The sequence below is a fragment of the Haliaeetus leucocephalus genome, unplaced genomic scaffold (assembly GCF_000737465.1).
Source record: "Haliaeetus leucocephalus isolate CR32 unplaced genomic scaffold, Haliaeetus_leucocephalus-4.0 Scaffold848, whole genome shotgun sequence".
In the NCBI taxonomy this organism is placed as follows: domain Eukaryota; kingdom Metazoa; phylum Chordata; class Aves; order Accipitriformes; family Accipitridae; genus Haliaeetus; species Haliaeetus leucocephalus.
Genome location: NW_010973284.1, coordinates 13,565,973 through 13,583,992, shown reverse-complemented (window position 1 = coordinate 13,583,992; position 18,020 = coordinate 13,565,973). Strand labels below are relative to the sequence as shown.

The 18,020-nt window shown below is 37.4% G+C and overlaps 1 protein-coding gene across 1 annotated transcript in view; it reads left to right on the top strand.

Annotated features, from left to right (window-relative positions):
• The window catches only part of TTLL7 (tubulin tyrosine ligase-like family, member 7), a 59,693-nt gene extending 44,914 nt beyond the window's left edge, over positions 1-14,779 (top strand). Inside the window, exons 18-20 of the mRNA XM_010582734.1 lie at positions 5,357-5,517; positions 9,871-10,044; positions 13,506-14,779. Of these exons, the coding sequence (XP_010581036.1) occupies positions 5,357-5,517; positions 9,871-10,044; positions 13,506-13,626 (456 nt within the window). The 3' untranslated portion in view covers positions 13,627-14,779. The remainder of the gene's footprint in view (positions 1-5,356; positions 5,518-9,870; positions 10,045-13,505) is intronic.
• Positions 14,780-18,020: the final 3,241 nt, after the last annotated feature.

Here is an 18,020-nt window from a genome sequence, read left to right as displayed (position 1 = left end):
TCAAAATCATATTCCCAGTGTAATATTTATTTTCCTTAATGTATCAGAGATTATATCTATTATTAATACTTTGGTACCCCTAAACCAGTATTTTGGCTCTTTCTCTGCCTCAGTCACTGACACATTATGTGGATTAGCATATGAGGTCCAGGCATTTAATCTCTGTGTGTCTCAGTTTCACAATCTATTTTTATAGACCATAAAAGAAAGTAACAATCAAAATGCTGCGTACATGATAAATATTATAATTGGAGAACTTTGTTAGATTGTTATAGAAGAATGGAAGAATGATTTCAGATCCTTATCTCAAATTACTTTTTATAAAATCAGCAGTATGATCCTCAGTCTTTCAAATTATATTTTATTGAATATTGTATTAAATGCTTGTATTTTCATACTGGACAAAGGAAACGTGTCCATTTAATGTGATGTCATACGATAGAAATATATTTGACTATTCAAGTTAAGTTCAGATATTAAATGGAATATGTGTCCACACAGCTTTCTAAAACTACATTAGACATAACAAACTGAAGAAGAACTTGGAAATGTAGGAGGCTGTAATTTAAACAAAATCCTTCTCAAACCATGTCAAATGGCAGCATAGATCTATAATTTAGCAGAATTATTTCTTATGCCATTAACAGGAATCAGTAGAGCAACCAACTTCATTGGCTGAAATTGTGTCCTTTTTTGTTTGGTATCTGTAGCTGTTCTGCTGAATAGTCCTTTGCTTAAAATGATCTCTTACTTATTTTTACTTACAAGAAAGAGTGCTGTAGTCCGAATATACATGCACATAGGTCTTTTCTATTGTGTGCATATGGCAGTTGTAGCCTTTTGCCCAAAACCAGAGAGAGTCTTAGTGGGGGCTTGTAGAAAATGGTGATATGGAGGAAGAGCTGCTAGGAGGGAGGGAGGGGTCGGTAGATACATACATACATAGATAACAGGGCCCAAAATTCACACTGCTGCTGCAATGGAGATCTCATTTTCTCAGCAGGAATCTTTGGGGCAGTTGGAACTAGTGGGGGACATGCTGCTAGAATTGCTTTCTTTAATCTGTGATGCCACAGGTGTGGAAAGTGTGGGCCCATCATTGCAAATGAGATACAGGGCTTTCACACAAGACTGGTTAAGGTGTCTTCTTCAATCTTTCCCCATAGGTCATGCCCCAAAACTATGGGAAGGAATTACCACAGAGAAAGTGATACATCTGCTCTTTGACAGACTGAGGTTGTTTACTATACATTCTTAAATTGCCCTTCCTAAGCTCCTTTTGGCCATCTGGCTTAATTTACCTGTGTCTGTCTGTTTTGTTTTTTGTTTTACTTTCTTTTCAATCTAGGCAGAATTTTCTCCTTTAAGTGTTATTTTAGAAAGCCTACAATAAAGGGTAGTTCTGTCCTTTATTTGACTGACAGTTACATAAAATCAAGGGCATATGTACAAAGTCAGGATTATACAGGTTGATATGCCAGGTCATTATTAACAAAACCTGCACAATCAGAAATGTGGATTTCTTTGCTTTTCTTGTGAGGATATCTTTTACAACTCAGAAGACTTATAATTCCTGAAGCACTAGTGGGCCCTTCATCTTTGCTTGCACTGGAAATGATTTGCCTTTTTTTTTTAAACTGCTTTTAACCTCAATCCCTTCAAGCAATCAGATAGTTATTCTTAGAAGGGTAGTTTATAAAAACGGGTTAACTTTGACAATGACGTTGCAGCTGAGGACTGCTAAATGTGTAAGCTTTTGTTAATTTGAAAGAAGTATGTTTTATATTCCATTGAGGTGGGTAAAGGAGAAGCAAGCTCAAGGTGGAGAATATTTATGCAAGTAAGGAATCTGTCTCAAAGGTACCTTCTGCAACTTTGTGAAATACAAAACAGAAACTCAGTCCCCTTCACTATACTTACTGGGAAATTCTAACACACAAGAATGAAATACCTGGGCAATGTACTAGATTTCACAATGTTCATCCCTGACAGCTATATTTGCTTAACAATTATTCAACGTGATGTAGAAAAATTAAACTTCTGCTCATATTCTTAATGTGTAATATTCCTGCATTACAGCAGAGATACATTAGGCATTTAGAAGCAAGTTGAGAGTAAACTGATGAAATCAATACATGCTAAAATGAAATTTAGTCTCCCAAGACTTTAAGAAAAAAAAGAGACTTTTGCATGGAAGGAGTTGTGACTGCTTCATGTACATCACTTCATCACTTTACGTAATTTCTTTAAAAGTGTTTTGATGGTTACCAGAGGGTTTTGAATACGTTCTTTCATAACATCTTGTTCTGTTACACCTAGATAATTGGTTACGTTAAAGTAAATGATGTAAATTAAAGTAAACAGAAAGATGAAGGCAAACTAGGGGAATTACTTAGAAGAATGAGGATGTAGGTTTCATGAAGTTCCAACTCTTGTGAAATGCCTTGTCTCTTTTCTTAAATGGATGATTGAGGCCATGTTTGCAGATTAAGAACAATTAACTGGGACTTTTTCCCCCTCTGGCATATTGGCAATATCAACACAGTAAAAAAAAGTAAGAAAGTTTTTTTTTCCAGAGTAGCTGGCAGTCTGCGGCTTGCTTTAGGATGCAAGGTTCAGTCCTTAGTTTTCTTCAACTCCAGGTGCTAAAGTGAAAGCAAAAGCTCTACATTGGCATCATAGTTCCTAGCTCATGTCTTTTGGACTAGTGAGAGAATCTATACGGGGTGGAATTGTTCTGTTTTACACAGGGAAATAAATTACTATTAGTGTAACACTGCAAAGAAATGTATGGTTGATCCTTTATGTAATCTAGGAACTTAGTTGGTTCAAATGGGTGTATACAATCACAGCTACTGGCCATTTGTGTGGGAAAGCCTTAATCAGGCAAGATACTAGGAAAAGGCTGCTTGAGATGCATTAAGACAGTAGGCTAACGCTGCTAAGGGAATGTCTGAAAATCTGGACCCATTCCACAAGCATGTGGTAGTCCAAAACCTGGGTTTAGCTCCTGCAGTCACTAAACAAGATCACCTTTCTTAGGTTATAATTTACTACTCTTTCTATCTCACTTTTAGGGATGAAGAGACCACAGGTGTGGTTTTTAGTATGTTAGACATTCATACTGCATTCATAAAGATTCCCAACAGAGAGGACACCGTCGTATTTGCACTGGCTTATTATGTGCATGGAATTAGTGCAAGACTGTCCTGGTTTTCACTGAGATACAGTTAATTTCTTTCTAGTAGCTGGTATAGTGTTATGTTTTGGATTCAGTATGAGAAGAATGTTGGTAACACTGGTGTTTTCAGTTGTTGCTAAGTCATGTTTAGAGTAAGTCAAGGATTTTTCAGCTTCTCATGCCCAGCCAGCAAGAAGGTTGGAGGGGCACAAGAAGTTGGGAGGGGACACAGCCAGGACAGCTGACCCAAACTGGCCAAATGGGTGTTCCACACCATGTGATGTCATCCCCAGTATATAAACTGGGGGGAGTTGGCTGGTGTGGGGTGGGATGGAGGTGGCACGGATCACTGCTTGGGAACTAACTGGGCATTGGTTGGCGAGTGGTGAGCAATTGCACTGTACATCACTTGTTTTGTGTATTCCAATCCCTTAATTATTATTGTCATTTTATTATTGTTATTATTATCATTATTAGTTTCTTCCTTTCTGTCCTATTAAACTGTTTTTATCTCAACCCATGAGTTTTACTTTTTTTCCTGATTCTCTCCCCCATCCCACTGGGTGGGGAGAAGTGAATGAGCGGCTGCATGGTGCTTAGCTGCTGGCTGGGGTTAAACCACAACAAAGACCCATGCATGCAGACTAATCCTAGGTCTTCAAAAAAGAGTTTAAATAACATGTAAATGACATATATCATTGAGGTTGTCATTATTAGGTATCTATAGATTTTTCTGCCCGTTAAGCATTACTCTTTACTACACAGCTTCATTGTGCTATTGCAAGCATTTTGCTTATGCTTTGTTTCCTTCATCACGTCTAATCAGATTATAAACAACCGCTTGTTATGCAGGACCAAAAAATTGCAGTTCTACACCATGCTTTCATACTTCACTGTTCTGGTATATCTCCTTCACCTTTTGAGAGTCAGATGTTTCACTGTGTGATTCAGTCATATCTGAAAGTTTCCTGGGAAAGTATTGTACCTTCAAATTTGCAACCTCTTGTACCAAATAAACAAATACCTCCATTGGTTCGCCACCCGCTTGAGTCTGACTGTTTTTTTGGAAGATGCTGTTTTGTGAAAGAGGCAATAAGGGTGTCTCCTTTACAGGAAAACATGTTGATTTAACTGACTTTTTTGTTAATAGGTTACATGCATCATAGGCTTTTTTTAGGACAGATTTTACACTATTCAGAGTGCCAGTGTGGAGCCTAAATACTACTTTGGTCACAAAACTACTCCCAGTCTTATTGATAGTATCTAAATAGACAGAAGCCAAGGCACTCTGGAGCCTGTTTCTCTCCAAGGATTATGCAGAGAACCTAGAGGCCTGACTTAAGAGAATGTACAGATGTTTAAAAGCAGGCAAGATGAATCCCACCTTCCATCTCCCAGTTCAGTGGGATGTGCAAAGGTGTATCCAAGAGGACTGTTGATGAGTTGGATGTGTGACTACCTGTAAGTGTGTGTGTGGACTGAGTAGCTAAGACTTAGTGGGTAAAACTCTCAGTGCTATACTGAATGCAGCTTAGCGTTTTCTCCACCCACATTTTTACACACTTGTATTTAAATGTTGTCTGCATCTAATAAGTCCGTTGCACTTCTATAAACATTGCTGTTTTAAATATCTTGCTGATTATTTTCTTGCTTATTGATTTCACTACGCTGTTTCCTGCATGAAAGGTAAAGTAAAATGGTTTGATCTAAGGTAACACTGAGCTTAAACAGACATTAAACCAAAAGCAGTTTGTAGCTTTTCAGGATGGTATTTTAAAAGGGTATGGGAAAAGAAGAAGAGATAATCTTCAAATATATAGTATTTGGGTTGTTAATTACATTGCTTCTAGTCTTTAGTTGTGTCCATTTTGTTTCTTTTTAAACTTGTTTTGTCATTTAAACAAGCTAGTATTGAACAGACTGAAAAAAATAGAAATGAACTTTTCTGTAATAAAAATAAAATATTTTGTTTTGGCTTTGCAAATGTTATTGACACAAAAAGCATATCATAAACATTTGCTGATGAATACACAGAAATGAAACATAGACATCTGTGGGAATTTATGGCTGTGCAGTCATATGTGCGTGTGTGTGTGTGCAGTGAATCAGTGAACAGTTGGTTTTAGGTTTTGCAATACGCCTTTGCTTTGATTTGCTTCGAATACTTTTTCCTAGGTTTTGGATATAGTCAAGACGAGTGTTCGTGCAGTTCTACAGCATGTCTGGAAGGCTCCAGACATTGAAAATTTACATCTGTACCGTCTCTTTAACCGTGTATTTAATCGCTTACTTTGGAGCCATGGTCAAGGTTTATGGAACTGTTTCTGTAATTCAGGGTAAGCCTATTTTTCTTATCTTAGTCTTCTTCATAAGTTCACAATTGCAGTCAATGCTGGCATACTTTGTTGCTCATTTTCATTCAAGACAATGCTGTAATACATTGAACTTGTTTTAAAACCATCTAAAGATATAGTATAATTAGAAATCTAATAATCTAGGCCAACGGTTCAGTAATGGAATCAGACATTTAGTAATGTATTTTAAAATATAATAATCTAAAGAAAAAGTCTAATTTTCAAAATATCTGAGATTTAGATCAACTGTTTCATCAGATGGTGCACAATTCTGAGGCCAGACCACTGTAAGTGTGAAACGTGGACTTACCATCAGCAGAAATCATTGTCATACCTATTTGAGCTCAAGACTTACAAGGGAAGAATTCAGTCACAAGTGCAGTTGACATCTCATGCCAAATGCAATGTCAGTTCCGTGATTTACAAATAATGAGTTTGAATTTCTGTGCCTGATTACATTCACTGTTTCCTACACTGGTGGGAATTTGAGTATATGCAGAATAGGAAATGTCCACACTGAGGTAAGCAGATGTTTGTGGTTTGAGTACCAAATACAAGTTTTCTATGGGGAAAAAAAGATCAGGCCATATATTGAAAGTTCAATATCCTACACTTCAAATGCTACATTCCTGAAATCAAAGGCATTCATGTAAGGATAGGTTTGGATGATCAGATCATAGGTACAATATAATCTTCCCCCTCCCGCCCCCCCCAATTTCTTCATAAAATAAGAATACAAATGTTTAAATATGAAATATATTGCATACAAAAAGACATTTTCTCTGTAAGTATATACAATGTATAAAGAATGGGAGGGATTTTGATTAGCTTGCATGAGGTGTTCTAAGAGATTTATTGAAAATGAACTGCAACAAATGCAGTAGTATGCTGATGGATATTGTATGTACAAAGAAATCAGGTCAATATGTTCTTCACATATAGTCATTTGTCATATGTAGAGAATGCATGTAATGCACTAGTTAATTGTTTCCCAACAAAATAGATAACAAGAAGAGGGATCTGAGAGTATCTAAAAGGTCATCAGTTTTTTGGGCTTTTTTATCATTATCTTGTCATTGCTGAAGGCTTGTTGTTGTTGTGCAAGCCGTTAGGAGTCTTCACTTTTTTTTCACTGAGATGGGCCATGGGCACATGCAGATAATGTCAGCCTTAAGATTTGCTAGGGGTAGGTATTGGGTATGTAGCACACTCCAAAAGTTAAAGTAGGGTGAGAAAAGATTTCTGTGTTTCCAATCTGAAACGGGTTTTTTTTGTATAATCCTCAGCATCTGCAGGGTCCCTTTTTCATGCCAGCGGAGGCGTGTGAAGTCTTGAGTCCAAGCTCAATTTTTGTTGTCATAGAATATTATAATTACCTTCCCTTTTAATAATGCTGTTATTACTTTGAATTTTACTTTTAATGTGCAAATCTTCTAATATGCATGAAAATTTTCATTTTAGATTTTTTTTCTCTAAAAAGAATGGTTTTTATTCAAAACCTTTGAACTACTCTGTTGCTTACTTGGCTTGGGAGAAGAGTCTTTGAGCCAGCAGAAGAGTTCAGTGAAGAGTTGCATTTCTCATCTAGCAATGATTTCATTCATGCAGAACAAAACTCAGCTGACTCCAAAGTGGAGCTAAATTCTTTGACAAAGATCCAATTCCTTGTAAGAGGAGTTTCTATGTAAAAGATTCTAAAAATACTGCAAAAGTAATATACAAATATCCAGTATGCGTAGAGATCAGTCTGCATGTAATATACTTAACACAGAATTCACAGAAGAAAACAGAAAGGCTGTTTGTACCTTCCCAGTATGTTTATTTAGTTACAAGCATCCTTCTTGCCATGTAATCCACAACAGGGAACTCATGACAGCACCTCTGTAGCAGAGGCCAACTTCTCATGACTCTTCCTTTGAGTTCATTGTGCCATTTTAAAGAACAGATTGGAATAAACATAGATCATGTGTAGAATTTGGACAGGAAGGGGTATTAATGTGCTAATTCAGAAACAACATGAGTATATGAAAATATATTAAGGAGTATAGTACTTTCACTATTTGTAAGACATATGTCTTGGGAGAATAGCAGAGCTAATAGCCTTAAGGTTTCCTCTTGCTGGTTAGATCTCTGCTAGGCATATGCTATTTTAGCAAAAAGAATGAACAAAGAAACAAAGAAAACCTCAGTGAAATAATTGTGATGTAGATGCTTTCATAAAGCTATCTTTGTTTTACTGTATAATAAACAAAATTATTAAGAGAAAGCTGGTAGAACCATTTGACTTCAGATAGTTATAAAAAGAGCAACATGTAGTTGACAATAATGCACAATCAAGCATACTACTTTTTTCTGGATCTGGTGAGAACTCCATGGTTTCTTACTAGTGTATGGAAACTAAATTTACAGCATAACAAATTAAGCTTCCTTAGGTAATAGTACTCTGATCCCTGTTGACTGCAGTATAGTGGAGTATGAACTGAATCTGTGTAGCAAATGGAGGAGGTTGCACAGCACGTTTATATGGAAGCTCATTAAAATTCATATATATATTTCAAAATCTCAATCTTTGTTATTGGGGCAACTGTATACCACTATGTTCATAATCAGCCGTAGTTATAGCAGGCCACGTATTATTCTTCACTAATAAAATCCCTCCTAACTGCAGGAAAGTGATCACAGACCTCAAAGCCCAAGACTTAAGGAATTTATCAGGAAAGTTTCTCCCACAGGACTTTGGAGATTTATGGATTGAATTAGAATATAATTATGTGTAGCACTGTGAATCTGTTGAACGAATGTAATACTTAAAACTTTATCTTGCTGCTTTCTACCAACCATCATGTGACTTCATGAGGAAAGAATGAAGACAATAGATTAATTTCCATGTAAAAATACATGTGGAAAGTTCCCAGACAGGAAACAGTATTGAGAAAAATATATTAAAGAAAATAGTAGCTCCTCAAGTAGTAGAATTATTCAGTTTATGAAGTGAAACAGTTTTGATGCCTTATAAAGAATATTTCTTAAACAATTCATTACATGGATGATAATAATAAAGGAGAAATTTTGTCCTTGAGTTTGTCCTGAAATCGTGTCACTTGAAAATTATGTGTGCAGTGGAAATTCTGTAGGACTGAACAGTTTCAGCTGGAACTTACCATCTAGACTGAGGAGCCAGGCTGAAAAATCAGTTAGCTATACATACAGCTTATCTTTTAGTCATTAATGTTCATAATTCCATCCTAATACTGCATAATTTTAAAAATCTCACTAGGCAGAAGTAAGCTTGCTGGTTCTTTGATGTTGTTTTAAGGAGAAACTTCTTACACCAGCATTGTGAAATCTACTGCTGATCTCAGTGGACAAGGCTAAATCATCCTGGATGCTGTGTTGAAGCCAGATGCAGCAAATTTTCCTTGCTCTATGAAGTGCTTCTTTCATAAACAAACAAAAACCCTCAAGCTTACAAACCTTCTGTGCTACTGGATAATATTTTGACCAAAACCAAGTCTTCACAGGGACCATTTTGCACAGACAGGAGTGTTGAGGTGTATGCAAAGAACTATTGTCTTCTGTGGTAAAAGATACCTGGTTTATATTGGTATGGTAGGGTTTGGTTTTCTCTGGAAAGAGAAATGGCTTTTTAAGAAAACAAAAGCACGATGGTCTGCATTTCAAAAAGGAATGCTTCTACAGATACACTTTGCAAGCTGCACTTGCTTGTAGGAGAACAACCCCATATGACCAGACAGAATAATAAGAGTATTTGAATGACTAGATTGAGGAACTCTCCTTATATGATTATTTGGATAAGGAAGCGGAGTACATACTGATCTCCTATAAATTAATTTCGTATTTGTTTCTTAGTATCATGTACTTAAATTAGAAGAATATTATTATGCTGTGTAGAGATTTAGAAAGAATTTATTACTTTTATTAATTTCTTTAATACCATATCACATTCACATTCAGGTGGTAGCCTGTTAAAAATAATGTGTTTTTTGTTATTCCTGTTGTAAGACACATATACAATTATGTGACAGTAAATCTTTATGTGCTAAACCTAAGTAATGGTCCTGTAAACGCTTTAGGGAACAAACCAAGTGAAAAATGGTTCTGGACATTTCACATATGAAGATTAACTCCTTAATTTGTGTTTTAGACTCAGCATCTGCCAGCACTTGTGTTACAATAATATAGAGCTTTCCTATAAACAGGCAAGGTCATGCTTTTTCTCTTGTTCCTCTATTTTTAAATCCGATATAAAGCAGTAGAGCTCTGAGATTGCAATTTGCGACAGAAAACATGAAGTCGTGTCTTTTTCCCTAACAGGAGTTCTTGGGAAACCATATTCAGTAAAAGCACAGAGGTGGTGACTCCTGAGCAACTCCAGTGTTGCCAACAAATAGTACAGCTTTGCAAACACTGCCTACTGGTGGTTTACAAATATTCATCAGATTCAAGAGGATCCCCAACTGGGATTAGCCCCCACTTGGATGATACAAGGTATACATTTCAATATTCTCTTCCTAACTTGTAAGTATAAGGGATAATATTGGAACAGGTTTCAGTCTATGTTGCTACCACTACACTTTTCTTTAAGCCTAGTTCGCTATGTATTTAAGAAAAAAAAGGCAACCCCCCAACATTTCCCTTGATCCTGAGTTTCTGTCATTCTAATCTCTCTAGATCACTCATGAAGTGCTACTAAAAGATGACTTGATATACACATTTTGTGTGAAAGCACACTTATTAAAGTTTTGATCACCTACTGCCCAAGTAGCTGCAGCAAAGGCTTTCCATAAAGTGAACTGAAAATTTCCTTTCTTCCCCTTCTCAGATCCCTCAAAAGTCACTGATTCCAGATTTGCATTCCTAGAGGTATCCTAACATGTACGATACTTCTGGCTTCACATTCGCAGTGGGATGATATAGGGGCAGAGCTCCAGCCAAGGGTCAGGTAAGTGCCATCTGATTTACTGTATTGCACAGTTTTGCAAAGTTGATTTCCAAAACCTACAGATTGAAAGTTTTATTATTTCACCTTACAGAGCATAAATATATTTTCAAACCTTGCAAAACAGCATCATATAGTAAAAAAATTATTTGGCACTTACCCGATTCTCCATTGGCTGGTTTAGTTCTCCAACTGGATACAATAGGGATTATAATATTGTCAGTTTAGGGATTACTGAAAATGCTCCAACTGTGGGAGTCAATGATCTGCAATTTAACAGCTGTAGGTGGAGAATTAAATGTAAATTGCAAATTACTTAGGTTCCAAATTCTATCCATAGTGGCAATTTGAATTATTATTCATACAAATTTACCAATGCTTTGTTTATATAAAACATCTTACAGACTTTATTTCATAGAAGGGCTTTATGAGTTAAATATTACGTGAAAAGCAAACCTGTGATATATTATCTGTTAAACTTATTTGATGACTTAATTGCTTACTTGCCTTATCTCAGACTAGTTATTTGATACGCTGAACCCATTTGTTATTGCCATATGGATCTTAAGGCACTCTAACATAATTTAAAATCAACCAGAAACTGAATTTGTTTGGTCACAGCAAAACTAGAAGTTAGCCACAAAACAAGTCATATTCAATATTAACATCTACTGAGCTATAGCAGGAGTATGGTAAAATCATTTGGTTTAGCTAAGACTAGAAAATCTTCAGCCTTGAAGTTTTTATTGCTTTTGCTGTTAATACAGCAGAAAATTTTTCATCATGACCAACGACTAACTATTCAAACTGATCAGATTACACTAATGTACTGCAGCTAAATGGCTTGTGTTTGGAAAGCAGTGAAAGGGATGGTCCAAGAGAACTTTCTCGTCTCCAGTTTCTGTGTTTTCTTGGATAATGAATGGAAGTTTATTCACAAATTTCACACACTAGAGGAATCTAACCACTCTATATCCTAAATATCAGTATGTCTTCAGCAATGCAGTGTCATGACAACTCTGATTGATTCAAGTTACAGTTTTTATATTAATCTCCAAAAATGTTACATCTGTACTGTGGATACAGCAATATGCTAGTTAACCATGATATACTGAATTTGTGAAATGAAAGATATGTATGGAAATAAATGCTCTTGCTCATTATGCTCCACAATTTTAAGGTAATGAACTATTTTTCTAGAAATGGGAGAACCACAATACTATTTAACTTTTCATCTAGGTTCCTGTTTTTAAATGATATAAGAATCTGCAATACTAATAATAGTTTTCTTGACTCTCCATAAAATTGTGTGAAGTACAAGAAGAGATCAGAATATAATTTAATAAATGTACAAGAAGTCAATTTTTTCAAGACTTTAGAAAATCTAATTTGAAGAATTTTTTTTTTCCTGAGCACAAACCAATTTTTTGTTTTGTTTGCATTTATGAAACAAATGTTTGTGAAACTAAAACTTTCAAAGATTACAAATAGATACCTCTTTAGCTGGGAAAACTTATTTGTACAGGGAGAGACAAAAAGGGAATGAAAACTGGCACAGAGTTCTTTTTTCACTCTTCAAATGTGTTCTCAATCCCATCTCCTAACTGTAAATCCACTATATGTCATGAAGAGGATGAATAGGAGTATTAATGTAAGTGTGTATTAATGTCATTTTTTTCTCACAAAATTAAAAGTGTAAAGAGAACAATAGGAGAACTCAAAAACTATACCGAATTCTCTTTAAAACAATAGCTAAAAGACTGTGTAAAAAGTCAGACTTTTCATATTTTGATAGATTCACCTGTGTTACAAAATTAAAAAAACCAAAACCATCTACTGCTAGATTCTTACAGCTTGCTAAATAATCTTATCTATTTCATGGCATATTCTCTGGGAAGCATTCGAGTTTTTTACTGTATCGTCAAGCAAAGGTAGGACTCAGTCTGGTGATGTAGTGAACGGTTAAGCTCACCACCAACCTGTTCCAAATTAGACTTTATTTTTTTGGAAATTGTTTAAAAAAATGCATTGGTGATAATATTTTTATAATAACAGCTTTTCTCAAAGCTTAAACAAACCACATGGGTACACTTTCTTATATAGATTGTCTTCCATTGCCAGTGTGATGCTGTTTCTATCCATGTAATTAGTAGGATCAGTCTTTTAACTTATTCATCATTAATCAATATGATTCACTAGAATGATGCAACAATTTTAAAGCAATAATTTATACAATGTGTTGTGTTAATCCACGCTAACATTGACATAATTATGAAATTCTGATTTAGTGTGGATGTTATTTTTGCACTTACTGGGGTCATCTAATGATTTCTACAATTAACTATTAGGAAATGATAACATGAAAAGGTTTAAGAATGAATATTAGGCATATGCTAAATTATTGTTTGTAGTATTACATAAAATACAGGCTACATAGTTGCCTGAATTTAAAAGGTAAATAGTCATTGATGTGACTTACTAGGTTGCAGCATCATTGTTTCTTGCTTTACTAGAGTAGTGATGATAGCATGCCTATTTTTAGAGAATTAGAGTTGAACCAAAGCTGAAAATCTCTGTTTTTTCGCTAATTAACTTTTTTTATAACTTAACTTTTTATAAGCTAGTTAACATCAATTGCAGTTTTTACCCAGTTTAAATTAAATAAATAGTACCATAATAACAGAAAACAATGGGTGAAGTATTATTTTTGGTAGTAGTGTTACACAGGATGCCATTGTTTTATTTATCTGCTGGCTTTAAACATAAAGGACTGGAAAGATGTTTGATCCTCATACAACGTCTTGAAATTTTGCTAAGAGTTTCTCTGAGTTCAGATCTGTTTCCTGAGTTAGCTAGGGCCTAATGCCCTGTAAATTTTATAAATAGTACTTATTGTACATAATTTCTTGCATACAACGATTGTAAGGTATGGCGCATGAACAACTAATTCTTTTGCTCTTGAATGTCACTTTGCCTGTAAACTCTGCTATATTTTTCATATCCTTTGTAGGTATTTATTGCCAGGACCTTCACTGTTCCTTATGAAATCATCCTCGTCCAACCTTAGCTGCAGTTCATCTGGAATGCCTCGCCCTAACATTTTGTTCACACACAGATACAGTCACTTGTGAAGCAAAAGGAAAGTTGCTGTTCTTTGTAAATAATGGCATTCAATTTTTTTTTTTTCAAATTAAAATTTGTGATGGAGATAAATATAAGCGCTGTTATATATTTACTACCATATTATGATAACATTTAGATGAAAACCTACTGTAAAAGCATAGCTTTTCTGGAAACATAATAAACCTTGTTAAGTTGTTTACACACACATGTGAATGTGTAGATCTTGCTAGGTTTATAAGTGATTCCTTCCTACTAGAAATGTTATTTTTGCTGCAGAATATATAAACTGGAATTGATCTTGAAGATCCTATTACAGTGTTACATTATTTTGTAAGTACAATACTTTGACTTGAATATTATTTATTGTAAAGTATACTATTTATTGTCTTAAATGTAATTGATCCTTTAACAAGGCAGATGATTAAAAAACTGTGGTAGAAGAGTAAAACTGTAACAGTCATTGAAAATAATCTAATCATTTCTTGGACATGTTTCAAATAATCCCCAAAACTCTGTAAGCCAAACCTAAAGCAGACATCTTTTTATTTCTCCTCTGAAACTACAAGATCAATTTAATGTTTCTATTTTTCTTAAAGGACATGGTATAGTATCTTTTAGCCAAAGTGAAGGCATCTAGTACACAACCAGTAAAAATATCAGTTTAGGCATTCAGTTTCTGTTTGGATTCTTGTAATAAAATGGAAGCCGGTGTTTGTTACCAGATTTTCATTCACATTACTTATGTCCTGTGCCTTTAGGTTTCCTTTGGGAGCAAGCAGTCATCTCCAACTCACAGAAGCATGCATAGTGCATAGTTTTTCTGTTTTACTGCATAAGTAGTAAAGCAGACATTTTTAGGAAATACCGCAGCTATAATGTATTATTTCAACCTTAAACTAATTGGTTTGTTGTAGTTTTTAGCATACAGTCCAGTACCTACTGTAGAATGTATCCTTGCAATGGACAGTATTTACTAGATTGCTGACACTTTAAAATGTTGGAAATCTAATTCATTAGAAAGCTCTCATTCAGATTCAGCTTCCTGGGCCTGGCTGAAGGGCACAAAAAGAAAATGAGCCAGAGCGGGCACTTAGTGTTAACAGGATTTGTAACCTGAAAACGTCATTCAGGTTTGCTACATACAACCATTCATCCCACTCACCATTGTGCCACATGAGCCTTATTCATTATAGAAATAATTATTAAAAAAATCAGTTAATCTAGATTTAAAAATAGATTAAGTTTTTTAACTGAGTGAAGAACAGAGTAGTTGTTATTTACCAAAGACTTGTTTACTTACCAATCATGTAACCCTGAAACATGTTTGTGAATGATTAATATATTTCAGGTATACTTAAAAAATAATTTTGGGGCTAATTATCCTCAGGAGCAAGTATGTGAGATGTTTTTGATATCCAGAGATTTAAGACAAATTTAAGAGACTTAAGAGATTTGAAACGGAAGTTGTCTGGAAATGATTTTTTAAAATTTTAGTCATAGCATATATAAAATTGGGAATTTGGGTGAGATTTTTGATGCCTGTGCTGTAGTGCCTCAGCTCTAGAACTGCAGGATATATGATAATGAGACTATTTGTAAACAATTGAAAAAACCTCTTGAGATTAGTCAGATTTAAGCAGTCTTCTGGTCTGGTAAAGTCTTTTCATTTTTGTGGTAATACTAGTTTAGTAATGTAGTATGTTCACATTAATTGTATATCTCTTTTGGTCCATACAGTGACTACTGATAAAGCATACTATGGTTATCTGTAAGACCTAATAAAAGCTGTAAATTCTCTCTTCTTGGGGGAGGCTTCCATTCTACTCTGCTTTTGGCCATAAGGATAAAACCAGCTTCCAGCTTAGCTTGCCAGACTCAAAGAGAACCTTAGGATAGTAAGTCCACATGACCTCCCCCCCCCCCCTTTTTTTTTTTCCTTATTTTAAACTATGTTATTATCTCTATTCTCAGAAGCCAGTGCTGGGACAGGTCAATCTGTACAGAACACTCAGCCAGCAGAAAGGGGGCTACTAACCATACCTATGCGGTATGGACAGATCTAGCATGTACAAAAGCGGACCAGGTTGTTGGTTTACGTCTGACGTTACTTAATATATTCATATTTCTGATAACCTTTCCTCAAGCGGTACTGTGTTCCTAACAATGTGTGAATCGACACTTTCAATAACCGTAACGCTGCGGTTCCCTGCCAGCTCCTCAGAACCAGTGCGTATGGTCTGCGGGTGGATCGTGGGCTGCACGTACCCTCCGACTCCAGATAGCGCGGTAGGTGGAAGCGTTTACTGCCGCCCTTCTGCACAACAGCAGCATTTTCTTCGCGGTCAGATGAGTGGTTGGAGTAAACGAGCCTTTAAATAGTAATTAGTTCCGGCCTTGGGCTCTTGCAGGTGCCCCTGCGGCTGAACCTGCAGCCTGATGCCCAGCAGACGTGCTGAGCCCTCGCCTTGGCCCCGCCATCAAACCTTTGCTCGGGAAGCCACAGATTAATCAAATGTGGAGGTGAGACCGACCTCCTCGATGCCTCCCATGGTACGACAGGGTCTCGAGCGTATTTCCAAGCTTGGTGAGAGCGGTAATTAGAAGGAAAAGAACAGGGATACATTTTTTACCAGAGGTTGTCCTTCACCCATTTAAGACGCGAGTAAAAGACGGTCACGCGTTGTGTAACGGTGTATGATAATGTTAGTAACTTAAAAAACCCAAAGCCCCTCTGATCCAGACGCGAGGCGCTCCGTACGTCCCGGCGGGCGAAACGCGGCGGGAGCGGGAGCGCGAGCGCGAGCGCACCGGATCCCGCCCCCGGCGGGAAGCGCGCGCGGAGGGGCGCGGAGGGAAGGGGGCGTCCTCGCGACGGGCGCTGAGGAGCGGCTCGGGTCCCTCGCTGAGTTTTGCTAGTAACTGCGCCTGCGGAAACCCACTGGCGTTTGGTCAGAAGTATTGCCCTCTGCTGGAGGGCGTTGTTTTCCCCTACACGGCTGTTACAATTATTTTGTTTAGAGCAGGCTGGAAGCGCGGGCAGGGCCGTCCCGCCAGCCCGGCGTCGCCCGGCCTGCCTGCCGCCCGGTGGCGGGAGCGCGGCTCGACAGCTCCGGGAGAGCCGGGAGCCCGGTGCCGAGCCGGGAGCCCGGTGCCGAGCCGGGCCCGCTCCCTTCCCTCCACCTCCCGGGCCGCCGCCGGTCCCGCGTCCCCGCTCCGAGGGAGGCCCGTGAGGAGGCAGCAGCAGGTAGGGGCGGCGAGGCTGCGGGGTGGTTCGGTCCCGGTGCTTCGCTGGTGTGGCGGCAGCTTCTTTCCACAGCTCCTTGGGTAGCACGAGAGCGCAAGACGCGGGGCTGTGGGTAACCGTAATGGCCGTAAAAGATGCCTCTCCGCCGTATCTGCTGTCTTGAAGTAAGCTCTCGTTGATAGCGGTGCAGTTCCGGCAAGCTGGCGTGGTGGGTAGGTGTTCAGGGAGAAGGAGCCTGCTCTGGCATGACCGTCGCCGTGTGGACGCAGGTTCACTGCGCCCTGCAGGTTCTCGTACTGCGCTACTGCGAGGGCAGGGTGAGCAGCTGTAGGGGTGGGCTCAGAAGTGCCAGCTAGGAAACCTTACAAAGACTTCGTGCTTTGTTTATGGTCCAAAGAGCAAGTAAAATAACGATTTTCAAAGCACTGCTTTGCCAAAGTAATGTTACAGGAAACGTTACTTGAAATACCTCATAAGGATACCTGTTTGGTAGACCTCAGCCTTGGGTTACTGTCCTGTCTAGAAAGGAATGTCTTGTCCTCGTTATGGGAAAATTAGTCTCTTAATTGTCGATTGTCTGTACAGGAAAGTAAACAAATTCATCAGCTTTTAAAATTACATCTGAATGGTTCCTTAGCTGGGCTAGGAGCTCTAGAACAAATTCACTTTTAAATATAAAACCATAATTTTGCAGTCTTTGACTTTCCCTCTGTGTTCAAGTGAAAAGACTGAATTGCATTGACAGTTATAACATCTAATTTAGGTGTTAGCAAATGTGAATATTTGCAAGTTAGCTTTGCATGCAGTGTTAAAACAGTTAGCTCGAAGCTGTTGCATTTATTCCCATTTTTAGGAGAAAATAATTTGCTGTTAAATGGCATACTTATTAGAAAATCTTTCGCTCCAGTATTTGCTAAAAACACTTGTAATTTTTTCTGTATGTGGTAAAATTCCCATGCGTTAGTTATTCTGCATCTGTGTTCTTTGTTCTTTGCCAGCCACCTCTGTGCCATTCCCTACGTTGTTGAAATTGCTTGTTAATGTAGAAGAGTCTTTGTTGGTGTGTAAATACCTGTAGCACTTCAGGACTCTTAAGGAAATCAGGGGTAATTTTACCATTTACATATATGGAACAGGAGAAGATTCTGCTTGTAGGGG